The 13,974-nt window shown below is 40.9% G+C and overlaps 1 protein-coding gene across 1 annotated transcript in view; it reads left to right on the top strand.

The window, feature by feature from the left end:
* Positions 1-13,555, top strand: part of CPLX1 (complexin 1) — a 116,461-nt gene extending 102,906 nt beyond the window's left edge. Inside the window, exon 4 of the mRNA XM_051777528.1 lies at positions 8,971-13,555. Coding sequence (XP_051633488.1) covers positions 8,971-9,168 — 198 coding nt within the window. The 3' untranslated portion in view covers positions 9,169-13,555. The remainder of the gene's footprint in view (positions 1-8,970) is intronic.
* Positions 13,556-13,974: the final 419 nt, after the last annotated feature.

Genomic DNA, 13,974 nt, shown 5'->3' with positions numbered 1-13,974 from the left:
TGACCTCTTCAGGAATCTGCAAGCAAGCAAGCAAGCAAGAGCAAGAAAGAAAGAAAGAGCAAGTGAGTGAGCGAGAAAGAGAGAAAGAATGGAAAAAAAGAATGGGAAGAATGAAAAGAACGGAAGAATGTAAATAAAAACAGAAGGAAGGAAGGAAGGAAAGGAAGAAAGAAAGAAAGAAGGAAAGAAAGAAAGAAGAAAGAAAGAAAGGAGGAAAGAAAGAAAGAAAGACGAAAGAAAGAAAAAAGAGAGAAAAAACAAGAAAGAAAAAAGAAAGAAAAAGGAAAGAAAGAAAGAAAAAAAAAAGAAAGAAGGAAAGAAAAAGAAAGGAAAAAAGAAGAAAAAAGAAATAAAAAGAAAGAAAGAAATCACCAATCCTGCTTGTAGCATCAGTCCAGCTGATGGGATGTCTGGGCTCCTGGGGCACTGCCCAGGCTTAGTGGGGGTACCTTTTTATAGACAGGTTTCCCTGCCCTGAAGAGGCTTCTTACTTTCTATGCAAATTAGTTATCATTGGCAGTGTGTTCTTCCACACCTTTCTGGAAATGAGTTGGAGGGCTTTGGGGGTCTTGGATGGTCCTGATCCCCTTACAGTCCATGCTCACTTCTCGGCCTCATTCCTGTGCTTGTGTGGTACTGTGTTGTGTTCATCTCCAGCAACTAGAACAAGGATGTTTGTCCTGGGAAAGTGCTGCCCTACCTCTGTATGGCCCCTTCTCCAGCCACATCTTGTTCTTTCCTGTGGCATAGAACAAGGGAGAATGGCCATAAATAGAAAGAGGACAGGTTTAGACTGGAAACTAGAAAGAAATTCTTTACTGTGAGGGTGGTAAGGCACAGGTTGCCCAGAGGAGTTGTTCATGCCCCATCCCTGGAAGTCTTCAATGCCAGGTTGGACAGAACTCTAAGCACCCTGGTCTAGTGAAAGGTGTCCCTGCATATGGCAGAGGGGTTGGAATGAGGTGATTTTTAAGGTCCCTTCCAACCCAAGACATTCTGTGTTCTTATGATCTCCCGCTTTTAGCTGTGTTTATCTGGTCCTGTCTCCATTGAGACCAACGGAAAGATTCCCTTTGATGTGAGTTTGCAGAAAATTCAGAGTGGCCTCTGCAACCAGGAACCTGATGCAGTTCTGTTTTTCACTTAAACAGCAAGCAATGGACAGATGTCATGTTGTTTCCAATTGAAAGTAAAGAAGCAAGGCTTCTTGAGTACTGATCAGATCTCTGAGAGAGGGCAGTGCTATATATTGCAATCTGTCTGTTGTGGAGCTTCAGAAAAGCAAATTTCCTACCTATTGCTTAGAACACCACTACTCTTGGATGCATAGATCACTGGGTATTCCAATTGGAATGCATTGCAATCCTGCAGCTAGTTAGAATGAAAACCAGATGCATGGTTCTTAGACAGTAGTGTTGCTGTGGGGCAGAAGGAAGACAACCAGATTCACCCAGTGTCGCCAGAAATAGATGCTAATGGGAGGCAGATGAAGATGAGTAATTTGAAGTCCACATTGCATCTGATCTGTGCTTGTGGAAAATTGCAGGCCTCTACGTATCTGCCATGGGAGCCGCCTGAGAGGAGAAGGGAGATAAGACTGAAGAGGATATGGGAAGGCATGAAACAAGATAGGTCATGAATGAAGAGCTGCTGTGATTTTGAAAGGGCTGAAAGCCTGAGCTAGCACAGAGTAGCAAGGCATGTGTAGCCAGAGGGAACTTGTGGGAAGATGGAACCCTGGATGAGGTAAAGGACTCAAAGGACGGAAGCCTGCTTTACAAATAATTTCTGCTGGAAAGCTGGCTGAAAAACTCTGACAGTCCCTGAAGAGATGGTTTGGGAACATCTTTTCCAGGAGAGATGAGGCATGAAGCAGAAGCTGTTCATATATCCATAGCCCTGCCTGTGCATCTTGGGTGTCCTCTATCCGAAGTTTTATTGTCTTCCTTTCTCTCTGTCTACCACCTCTCTCCTGAGTTATGCTCCTGTTTGGCTCACACGCAATTGAACAATGCAATTTAGGATTGCAGTTTCCAGACTCTGCCTTGTTCTTTTCCATTATTAATCAGCCCTCTTCCACTAACACATTGACAAGGTCAGCAGAGCTATGCAGAGGCCTGTGGAGACAAGAAAACACCCACATCTACACTCACACCACACCCACACACCTACACATACCTCCATGGTGTGGCAGGGACTGAGACACCCAGTACTCTCTCTCATACCTTTCATTCTCCACCACAGCTTGAAAATGGCATGGTTGCCCATGTGGCAGGTTGTGATTCTTTGTTCATTACTCCTTATGAAGCACAGAGGTTATCCAGGGTCAGCATGTCTGAGTTGCGTGAAACCATCTGTGTAATTATAACAGTGCATGGCAGAGCTTGCACTGAAATGGATAAATTTAAGAGACAAAGATAGTATCCTCCTTTCATATGTATTAAAAGGCTTCCCCACAAGTTTTCTGGGGACTAATCCTGTCCATCAAACCAGGGATAAATGAGCTGTTTGGAAAGACAAGAAGACCAGGAAAAACAAACAAAAAGAGCAAATTTTCACACAAAATGAAATCAAGAGATTTGAGATGGGAAAAAAACCAGGGCACATTGTTGGGCCAGATCTACATCAAAGTAGGCTCTGTTCTTCAAACAGTCATGAGAACCAAGTACCCAGTGCTCTGGCTTTCAGCACTGTCACCTCCTGTAGAAAACCCTTCTCTCATTCCGCCACATCCCCAACTCAGGGGCTTGTAGGGAATAGATGTAGGGGAGGAAAAAGAGGCTGTTTCCACTGCCACACAAACACATAGCAGCACTCTTACTGCAGAAAGATCTGTAACCAATACCGTAGCATCAGGAAAAAATTCGGAAACAGATGACAGTCCATCACAATGGGCAAATACTTTCCTAAGCCTCTGACTCAAAACTGCCTCACTTTCACCTGAAACTTAAAGCCAGAGGTGTGTTTGATAAACTGTTCACTCACAGAGAGACCAAACAAATCACGTAGAAAGGCTTCAGGCTTTTATAAATCAAATAAAAGGGGAGTAATTTTCTGTACCCTGGACTCTCACATTTGTGGAACTAAACCTTACTTATTGCTCCCAACTTGTTTCAGTCCTACATATATTCCTGGCAGAAAATACCAGGAGTTAATGATGGGAAGACCTAAATTGGGCTGATGTTCTCTTTGGGAATAGAAGAGAAAAAAAGAACTTTGCAGACTTGATAAATACATCCCCAAAAGACACATGAATGATAAATATTTTTGCAGTAACTCTGTCTTTTCAGTTTTCCAGATTTTTTTCTCTGTTTAAGGTATTTATTAAAGAATCGGTTTCATGAGCTGAAGTCTCTAAGAAAAATTATTTGTTCAGGTCAAGTTAACCTTTGAGGTGAAATCGTGTGTGTGTGTTGCCCTCCTAGTGTCTTTTCTAACCATATGCTTTCAAGACTGGCTGAAAATTTTTTTGCTGTGTGGTTTTTTTTTATTTGATTGGGTTTGGTTTGTCTCTTATTTTATTTGGGGTTTTTTGTACTGAGGGTTAGAATAGGAATGAAATTTAATAGACAGGGCTGTGTAAGAATAGGCAAAGTCTCCAATATATTAGGCAAGATAAGGAATAAGCTTTTAAATCTCTCACTAGCTTTTCAAACCTTAGCTAGTAAATAAAATAGTAATCCCAGAGATGCCTGTATCTGCCATGCCTGTTCAGGCATATATTTAATACCACCTGCAGCTACACAAAATCACTGAGAAGAAAAACTCCCTGAATAGATGTGTAACCAGAGTCATTTATAATGCCAACCTCTTCCCAGAAACTAAAACTCAGTGTTATCTGATATGTGGTTTTTTTTCTTGAGGTGTAGACGGAAGGCCAATCTCAGGCTCTCAGAGCACCTTGGGAGGAGGAGTTGTTTCCTGAGGGAAAGAAGAGCAATGTTGCCAGTTGCCATAGTGAAAACAACCGTCCATGAACAATCCATAGTGCTGTGGGTGGTGCACAGCTGTGTTGCCTGGTTCCTCTATGCTTATCTCCAGATTTCAATCACCAAGATGCAGCCATAATGGAGGACTCTTTATTGACAACCATGAAACATACTGGCCAGACAGACCCACCTAGGACGTGCTGTACCATTACAAAATCCCAGCTCTCTCTGCCTTCATGGCTTTGCCTTAGCGAGGTGTGCATCCCACTCCGTGCCATAGGCTTCACATGCACACCTTAAGTTAGCTGAGTTGTGTGTTAGAGTTGTGAATATGTCAAGATAGCCAAAGGATCATAGTTCCTTTCCCTGCCCAAAGAACTGAAATGTGCCATTGTTTATTTTCTTTACATTCCCAACAGCTGATGCTGCAAGTCTGTACTGCAGGACATGTGTGTAGTTCCAAAAGCACCAGTTCTCATTCCCTTTTTTGTACAGATAACTAGGAGCAAAGAAAAGTGTACAGTGAAAATATTCAATAAAGAAAGAAGCTGGGACTATATAAAGTATATACATAATGATATTTAGTGGTTTATAGAGACTGTAAAAGATCATAGTTCAACCATGGCAATAGTGATACAATTATGTGAGTTACTATAATAATCTTAGCAAGTAAATATAATAATCTTAGAGCATACAATCATGGTAAATATTAGTAGCATAATGTTATTGTTGTTGTGTTGTGGTTAACCCAGCCTGCTAAGGTCAGCACTCTGTTGGTCTTTTGAATCCCCATAGAGTGTATGGAAGTCAGAGGAGAGGCATCCTGCCCGTCTTGTCAGTGGAAATGTCCGTTCATCTGGGCAGCAGTTTGTTCTCAGACTCCAGGATCCTCTGCACTAGTAATCTTCTGTTGATCACACCATACAGTCTTTGAGTTTTCTTTGCGTCCCCCTTTTGTATTTCACTAGCTTCTCCAGGTGCTTCAAAGGAGGCAGTTTCAAATCTGATCCAAAGAAAACCACTCACTTGCACCTTGGTTGCAGCTGTCATCCTGCAGCCAGTTCCATACCTGACCCAAAGACAGGCAGTTACTTCTGCAAGTGTCTCAACTGTGTTATTAGTGTTGATTCATTCAGTGGCCTAGATATTTACTGGATAAATGTGCTCATTTTAGTAGCAATGGTTAGCTTGTTATGGGAAATTGTAACTATATTTATGGTGGGTTGACATTTTACCTGCAGCTTCCCTTGGCTCAACAGTCCTCTACTCCTTGACACTCTTAATGTCATTAGAGTTTGATCAAATTTCCAGCATGTTTCTAGTTCAGGCACCTACTTTGGCTTCTTGTGAAAAGCAGGAGGAATAGTGAAGGAAAGAGATGGGGAGGAAGTTGATGGCAGCATGGTAAGTCTGGTCTTTTCCTGCCAGTATTTTCGTGACATAGTACGCAGTGAAAACAATCTGCATGTGGCAGCATAGTAATGATTTTAGGAGTAGCAAGGTGTTATACATACTGAAAATGTTTCAGTGTCTTGCTGGGTTAGGTCCATGATTCTGCATATGGCAGAAGACATGAGTGCATGAGTGAAGGCCAAGAAGGCAATGGTACAAATACAACATCATGATACAAATACAACACCAAATTTTGTGGGCTTGAACCTTGGATAAAAATGAAACTGTTCCCATCCTTCAAGTTTGTTGGAAGCAAATTTTTTTGAATGCAATATTTCCTGTCCCCAGGAAAGTCAGAACACTGGAAAGATTGGTTTTAGTCATATTTTAAAAATTTTTTTGTTGACTCCACCTAAATGATTTCATGTGAAGACACTACTTTAAAATTTTTCCTCGTATTAATATTTTCCTTGTATAATTTTATTTCCTCTGAAACAATTTCAAGCTTAAAGTATGCCATTTTATGAAACGTCACAGCTTACATTTTTTATTACAAAAATAAAAATACTGCCAGGTTTAGATGAATTCTCATAACTGGTCCTTTAAATTGCTTTTGATGTAATGTCATCTTTCTCCAAAAGGAGAATACCTATGTCCAAAATAAATTTGTATTTGAATGCTATATATATACTAGGGAAAATGTCTTTTTTCTACATGTTGTAGCATTACTACAGGTAGGAACGAAGAAAAAATAATTTCTGTATTTGGCATTAGTGTCAGTAAGCTGGAACAGTAGAATCTGCTTGTCCTTAATGCCCTTTTACAGTGAGAAAGCTCTTTCCAGTCAATGTATTACCAGATTCCGCAGCTGCCCTGTAAGACTGCCCGTAAGTTGTAAAATTTAAGGTCTGTCTAGGACTGTGCAATTCTCTGATGGCAGTCAGTGAGGGCTTCCTAAGGAGACATGTCAGGACAGGCTGACAAGCACAGTGCTAATTTCTTCGTGTAGTCTTTGAGCTTCCCTCTGTCCTAGCACACAGTAGCGCTTCAGTGGCTGCTTTTGCTCCACAGTTTCCCGTGGCCTGGATGATCAACACATGTTGAGCTGATGCTTGTTTCGAGGTGGAGAATTTGAAAGCACAGTAACCCGTGTGTTACCATGATTTTTGTTGTCTCCAGTGCTGTTCTTGTCTAGCTGGCATAGGAAGGTACAGTCTGTAGACAAATTACACTGGGGATCACCTAGAGACATCTGCCTGCGACTTGAGAGGGAGAGTGAGTATCAATCAGCCATACAGACTGACCACAGTCTAGCATTGCATGCCATTCCCCCTGCATGGTAGCGGGTCCTATGCTTAATCTCCTCTGTGGTGTGCAGCCCTGTGACTACGAGTTGATCAAATGCTTTCTTTGTCCCAGATACGAATGGAGACATCATTTAACATCTCTCTCATGAAATCTGGTCTGACCAGTAGGTGCAAAAATCATAAGACAAATGGCCCTAATGAACATTCTGGCTTGAGAGAATTGATTTAGAGTGTTTTTGAAGTTACTGGTTTCAACCTTGTAGGCTGTCATCCTAAATATTAATGATGATGGAGAAAGGAAGCAAAAATATTGCCTTTGCTCGTAAATGCTTGGAAGGAAATGTTTCTCGTCAAACCTAACAGCCCTTTGAAATCAGAAAGTCTTGACAGCAGGAGTGGACTTTTTGCTTTACTGGTAAACAATTTGGACTATTTTTAATTGGAAAAATGAAAAGAAAAAATAGTGAAAATAGCATCTACTTCATGTCTATTCAGTAGTACCATACCAATGATAGTTGAAAATATTGAGTACATGGTACCAGCATAGTTCTTTAATGTTTTTCAAATAATATCTAATTTTCTTTTTGATGTGTTTATTCGTGCAAAATGTTTTGCTGACCTTTGCATGGGTTTAAGTTAGTTACTTTATAGCTCCAATGTACTAAGAACAATCTTAATTCTATTTGGTACTTTAATTAAAATTTGGGCATAAGTAAAGGAATGGCTTTTACAAAGCAATAATTTTGAAACTGATAGCTGCTACAGCAAACTTGAATGCCTTTCCTCTTCCTCACAAAGGTCAAATTCCTCCCTAATGTAGCTGAAATGAAAGGATTGTAAGCAATTGTGCAGGTGCTTTTGATGTCACTGGTGGCTGAGGAGCTGATAGGGCAGGAACGGATGAAAGCAGCCATGAAGGCAGCTGGTTAAAAGGTAAAAAGACTGAGCAGAAGAATGTTGCTGCCAGCCTGTGAGCTGTGGGCCTGGGGACCAGAATTATCCTCGAAATGTGCAGCTGGCCTCTTTGCAACACAGCTGGGCACTGAGAAATGGGAGACTTCCTGACTTTGCATCACGATCAGAGTACCAAGAAAGTTTAACCTCCATTTATCATCAGAACAAGTAGAAACAGTCTGTTAAATTTGAATTGGTCTGAATAAACAGGTCTCTGAGCAACCTAATCTAGTTGAAGATATTCCTGCTTAGTGCAGGGTGGTTGGACAAAATGGCCTTTAAAAGCACCTTTCAATTCAAACCATTCTATGATTCTGTAATAGAGGGTAGCTTGCAGGTATACTTGTTCCTGTAGATTTGCATGTGACAGTTTGAGCTGATTTTTTTTGTTTTTACTTTGTAGCACCATAACATTCAAAACATTGCAAACACTTAAGGAAATATCAGCATAACCTGAGGAATGCTGAAATGTATGAAGACTGTTGACTGATGAGGTTTGGTTGTGCAGAAATTGTTTTCCTTGGACATGCCTTCAAACTAGCAATTGGAAAGGATGTCCTAGTCACTGTGGGAACTGAGATATTACAACATTTCTCTCCCTAGCCTGATTCACAGATGCATATCTTTACTTCTCTATTAAATATAGCATTTTGAATGTAAAATCATAAAATGAGATTCTGGTTACTCATGTAATGTCTTAGTGGAGTGCCTTTAATTCTCAGTGGGAGTAGCAAATTTCAGGTATCTGTTCTACTCACAGACTTAAGGATGTTTCTCTTCAAACAGTATGGGACAGCTGAATTTCTAATGAAGGTTTATTTTCACAAAGAGTTCTTTCTGTCCCACTTATACAAAGAAAACATGGATGAAGTGGTATAGCATATGTTCCACATGAAAATATCTGAAGCTGTCATTTTTACTGCAGTCCTGTCTGTCCTGTCTTGTTTGCTTTGTTTTGTTGATAATTATTTTTTCCCTGAAGTTTTGCCACATCCATAAACCTTTACAATAAAATGCTGCAGATGGAATTTCAGAATCATGTTGGACTTTGGAAGAGAGGAGGACCAACACCAGTAGAATGTCACCCTAAAACTTTAACACAGAGCTTATATTCTCTTTACTAGGCCCACAGCTCCATAGTCCCAGTTTCTCTCACGTGCTTGTTTCTGAGTGATCTGAGCAGCTGACTATCTTGTCTTGTGAAAGCTGTCCATCCAATGGGCTATTCTTAGGGACAGGTTGGGTTTTGGTGTCTGTGTAAAAGAGCAAAATGAGAATATTAACAGTGATGTTCATACTGGAGAATATGAGGCACCATGTGCAGTGGCTGGCTTTGTCAGCCATCCTGTTCAGTCGGTGACTGACAATGTGTTATCTCTCTCCTGCAGTATGGGATAAAGAAGAAGGAAGAAAAGGAAGCAGAGGCCCAGGCTGCACTGGAAGCTAATGCTGAAGGGAGTCTGACACGCCCAAAGAAGGCAATCCCTCCTGGCTGTGGGGATGAGGAGGAGGAGGAAGAAGAGAGCATTCTAGACACAGTCATCAAATACCTACCAGGGCCCCTGCAGGACATGTTCAAGAAGTAATAGCTGCAGACTGTTAGATGGGCATAAACAGTACTGCAAAGGATTTCTCTTTTGCCCAATGGGGATTTACAATCTTGCCATCCATCACGCAGCCCTCCCCACCTCTGCCCTCTACTGCTCACTAGGAGTCCCTTCGCTTCCCATTCCTTTCTAACAGCCTCTTTCCCTTTCCTCCACCCCAAGACTTATCCATTCCTTTTTTGTACATAGTCTCACATCCAGTAGATGCCTCTGAATGGATGTAAAGATTAAAAAGCTGCAGACTACACAACTTTTATTATAAGCCATAGTACTATGTATGTTAAATAAGGCAACTGCACATCAAGCATAGAAAAGGAACAATCTCATTTCCATCCAGAGCAAGAAGGAGTGTTCACTAAGTATGAACAGTGGCCTCTTTAATTTTTTTTAATTATCTTTTTTTAATTATTATTTTTGATAATAATTAGTCATTATTACAATGTTCTTGTTGATTAGGTCACACTAGCCATTTTTTGTTGACCGCATCTGCTCTTGGCAGGGATATCTCAGTTATCCCATGGAAGCAGAGCTTTTCAGTTTTAATTCCATTGCTGACATAAATAAAAGATCATTTGTAAAGTAAATCATGCATGACTTACACAGCTGACATCACGCAGAACTGTGGAAGAAGTGAGTCATCTGCCCTCAGATGCTGTAGAAGTTAAATGCCTCAGAATCTAAGCAAGAGTCATGTTGCTTTGGGAATTAGCCATACACTTAACTTGAAAGAGCATATTGGTGAGACAGTTGCTATACAGAGAGCTGAGACCACAGGAGAGTGCATGGTGCTCTGGTAGAGGACCTTCCCAGCCCCTCTGAAGCCAATGACCAAGTACGTTTGCTGCTCTGTTTAACCCTCCTCTTTCTGCCCAATACCGTATTCAACACTCGCATTTCCAGCACTGTTTGCAGGCTGGGCATTTGGGTTTCCAGCATATTGTTGTGACTGTGTCATGCCCACCTCTTCCTGCAGTGTGTGGGTGTGTGTTGTGGCTCGAGTGTTAGTTATGGCCCTGGAGATCCAGAAATTCGAGATATGCCTGATATGTATCGTGCTAAATTACTGCCTTGCCTTGGGGAGGTCACTTATTTTTCTGCCCCAATGGCAAAATGTAGGTTTCGGTCTCTGCCTGCTATAAAGGCATGAAGTGAGGATGCTTCTCCAGTACTGTGCAGGAGTTAATTAATATTAGTGCAGAGTGTGGTATCCCTAGATGCTAATAGGTTGGGAGGAAGTATCTTTCTCACCATTTTTTTTTTGCCTTTTGCAGATACAGGTACAGAGGGCTGGCTTCTCAGTACAGCACTGTAGGTTTGAAGTAACTACAAAAGATAAATAAAATTCTGTGGGAGATGTGGACTTGGTAGTACATGCATAGATTCAATACACAGACAGACTTATTTTGAACGTAGATTCTCATGATTAGGTATCTGGCTGGTCAACTGAAGAGCTAATCTTGAAATTTTGCATTTGGCTATGTCTCTGTAGTTGATGCTCTGAGAGGATCTTGCCATCTCAGTCTTATGGTCTTGTAAAAGAAATCAGGGTTTGTCTGTTGGAACTAGCATTGCTTATCCCTGTCCTGGAAAAAAGAAAGATTTCCTAAATATATGGAAGAGATTTGAAAGCCAATACACACTTTCAGCTGGCCACAGAAAGGAGAACAATCTCAGACACTTCATTGTGTACCTAAATTAAGCATTTTACTTCAGTGGAACTTCTTAGTTGCACTGGTTGTTCAGTGGAACTGAGTTTGGGCAAACATCTCAATATTTTCCTGAATAAGAAATTTTAGAAGATGTTTATCATCTTTTCAGGTAAGGAGACCAAATCTGCACCATGGTTAAGGCAGTGAGCTTGTGAGCTCTGTGCCTTCCAGTAGCATCTCTCATAATAGGGGAAAAATACTATGAAAGAGAAGAAATACAGCATTCCCTCCTCACCCAGTTCTTATTCATGTATTATAGTCCTTGCTTCTTCCCAAATAATTTTGACTGTAAGTTTCTGCTGAATCCAAGGTGGACTCTGAGGAAGTTTGACTGATCTACAAGTCAGAACAAGCTGATAAAGATGCAACTTATTTCAGGCTGGATCTTCAAACAGGACATGCTCATTCAAGTACAGGCTGCCAAAGGCTATCCAGAGGAAAGAGAAAGCAGGTTTTATTCGTTTGGATAATGTCAGTGGGGTTTTTTACCCTAACTTTCATTTAAAGCAAGATGAGTGTCTCCCTTTTAAGACTTTTAATGACCCAGAACGCCCTGTGAGTAAGTGCTTGGATACAGCACAGCAGTGTTGAACAATGTACCATTTTCGAGGGAGAGTGCCCTACTCACCCCATGCAAACTCAGCAACTAGTAATCTGAGCCTATTTAAGCAAACCTCAAAGAATTGAAAACCCTCCTTTTGTCGCAAAGGCAGCAGCTCCTTTTGATGCTCTACCACAGAGCACCCCTGAAAGCTGCAAGGCAGAGTCTGGATCTTTGCTTCAGCCCCTCATTGGTAGTTAAATCTCCTAAGTTAGATCAAACTGACCTACAGATATCAATACTTTTGCAGTGCCCTCATTAATCTCCGTGGCCTGCATCCTCCAATACATAAGTAGAACCAGAAATCTGCCTCTGCTAAAAGAAACATGTCCCTTCATATTGTCCCGTGGCCTCGTGCTGGAGAACTTTTGCAAACAAAGAGGATAAACTTACTCCATTTTACTTTGGCTTTTCCCTACCACTTGCTGGTTGACCTTTTCCTGACGTCATCCTTGACTCCCTTCCTCATCCACCAAATACTGTTCCTGACACAGTATCAGAATTTTCTGCCTGGCATCCTCCCTGCAGAATGCTACCGCTGATTATTTTCACAGTCTCTCTGGCAGCTTGGTGTGCATCTTTGTGCACATATGTGTGGACAGTTGGGAAATTAAAGAAGAAAGGGAGAGGAGAGATAAAGGAGGAGTGTTTGGTACAGTTTAGTCTGACTGCCTCAGCAGCTGTGCCATTGAATGACTGGTCTACAAGTCAGGATCTTGTGTGGCCTGTGCTCAAATTTCTTCAGCAGGTACTGCTATCCCTGGGCTCAGAACATTAAAAATACTCCTTTTGTGAGCTGAGCTCCTAAGTTGTATGAACATCTGGATTGAAACACTTAAGAAGTCCATAGGAACTCTCTGCTGAGTCTGGTAGGCCTTATGCCAGACTCACAAAGCAGAAGGGAAAGGGAAGGTGGTTTATTAAAGTGTCTACTGAGTCTTTTTCATTATGGGAGCTTCCCAGCTCAACCATGTCATCACTTCTGTACCTCAACATCTGCAGCAAACCTTCCTCCATGGGCAGCAGAAAGTTCAGCCAGGTGTGAGCTGGTAGTTCCCATTTTCCTTTACTTTCAAATAGAAACATGACAGAAGATCTATCATAGGTGCTGGGTAGGTTTTGCTTGGTTTTGCCTCACATGACTCTTGGCACGCTGCATGAGTTGTGGACCTCTCCTCAAGTCATTCCACTGTCCCTGAAGTGCCTAAGCCATGCTGAAGAGACTCGAGAGCAGGCACTCTCCCCTCTCTCCTGCCCATCTATTTCCCTTCCCACTCAGAACTGGCAACAAGGTACACAGACACCTTTGGCTCATGTATGGAAGTGAGAAGAATTGTCTCAGACAGTTTTCCCCTCGGCACTCAAGCAGGTGATGAAGCACTTAAACAAGACCAAAGAGAAGCATGGTTCATTGTTTGGATTCTGAATATCTCTTTGTCTTTTCATGACATTGTTTTATTTGCATCACTGGTCTGTTCAATCTCAGGTAAATGAGGTATTTTAATTTTATAACAGGTTTTTATTTACACAGAAAGGTTGGTGGCTAGACACTGCAGTCATTTTCCCTCACAGCTCCAAGACCTTACTGGTTAGTTAAAAAATAGTCAAAGGGCCTTCACATTTGGAGGGTAAATGATTTAGTTTGCCATTGACCTTGTAAAATCACATTTGTATTTAGAGAAAGCCATATGAAATCAGACTGCAATATTAATTATGAATGCTACTCTTGTGTTTAAAATGAATAAAACAAAATGTAAGATCATATGCTAAATCACTTTGGAGTTCCTCTGTCTATGTTTCTAGTATCATACATTGACTTAGATCCCTCCCAGCCCCTCTCCTTCATCAAAAAAGACCATTCCAATGCTGCTGAATACATCTTTTTGCCAAGCTTACTGTGCTAGAATAAGCATTGTTAGAAATTAGTTGTTGTGATCTAAACGTAAAGTCTTATGTATCTGAAAGTTGTCTGTATCTGTTCTGAATATATGTTATCAAGATAACTGTTTCTTCATGCACTGAGTTAGTAAAATGTTTCAGTATTGTCATTAAAAAATTGCCTGTTTTCTCTCTTTCTCTCACACACACAGCAAAATTCAACTTAGCAATGCATTTTCTAGCAAAAATGCTCCCCAGCTTTCTTTCAGATGCATGCAGCACTAGAAGATGATTTAAAGTAGAAACTTTGTGAGTGTGATTTCAATTTGTTATTTTTCTGGTACTTTTTCCTGCATGATATGGGTAAATGGTATGATGTTCTTTTAAAATGGAATCACAGCCAATAAAAAACCCCAGTGATTTCATAAATTGTTTGCAATGCTTTCCTGTGAAACTGCTACAAGGCTACACTTGGAAATCAAAGTATGGTTTCTGGTATACAAATATAATGCTAACAGACTAGAGGAGAAATATGGATGCTATTTGAATAGATATGCTCATTTTTTCATCTGTCAAAAACACTGGTGAGATTTGACA

Source organism: Manacus candei, unplaced genomic scaffold (genome assembly GCF_025592945.1).
Source record: "Manacus candei isolate 608988 ecotype Guabito, Panama unplaced genomic scaffold, ASM2559294v1 h1tg000010l, whole genome shotgun sequence".
In the NCBI taxonomy this organism is placed as follows: domain Eukaryota; kingdom Metazoa; phylum Chordata; class Aves; order Passeriformes; family Pipridae; genus Manacus; species Manacus candei.
The sequence above is the reverse complement of the archived record's forward strand: the minus strand, read 5'-3'. Positions and strand labels throughout refer to the sequence as shown.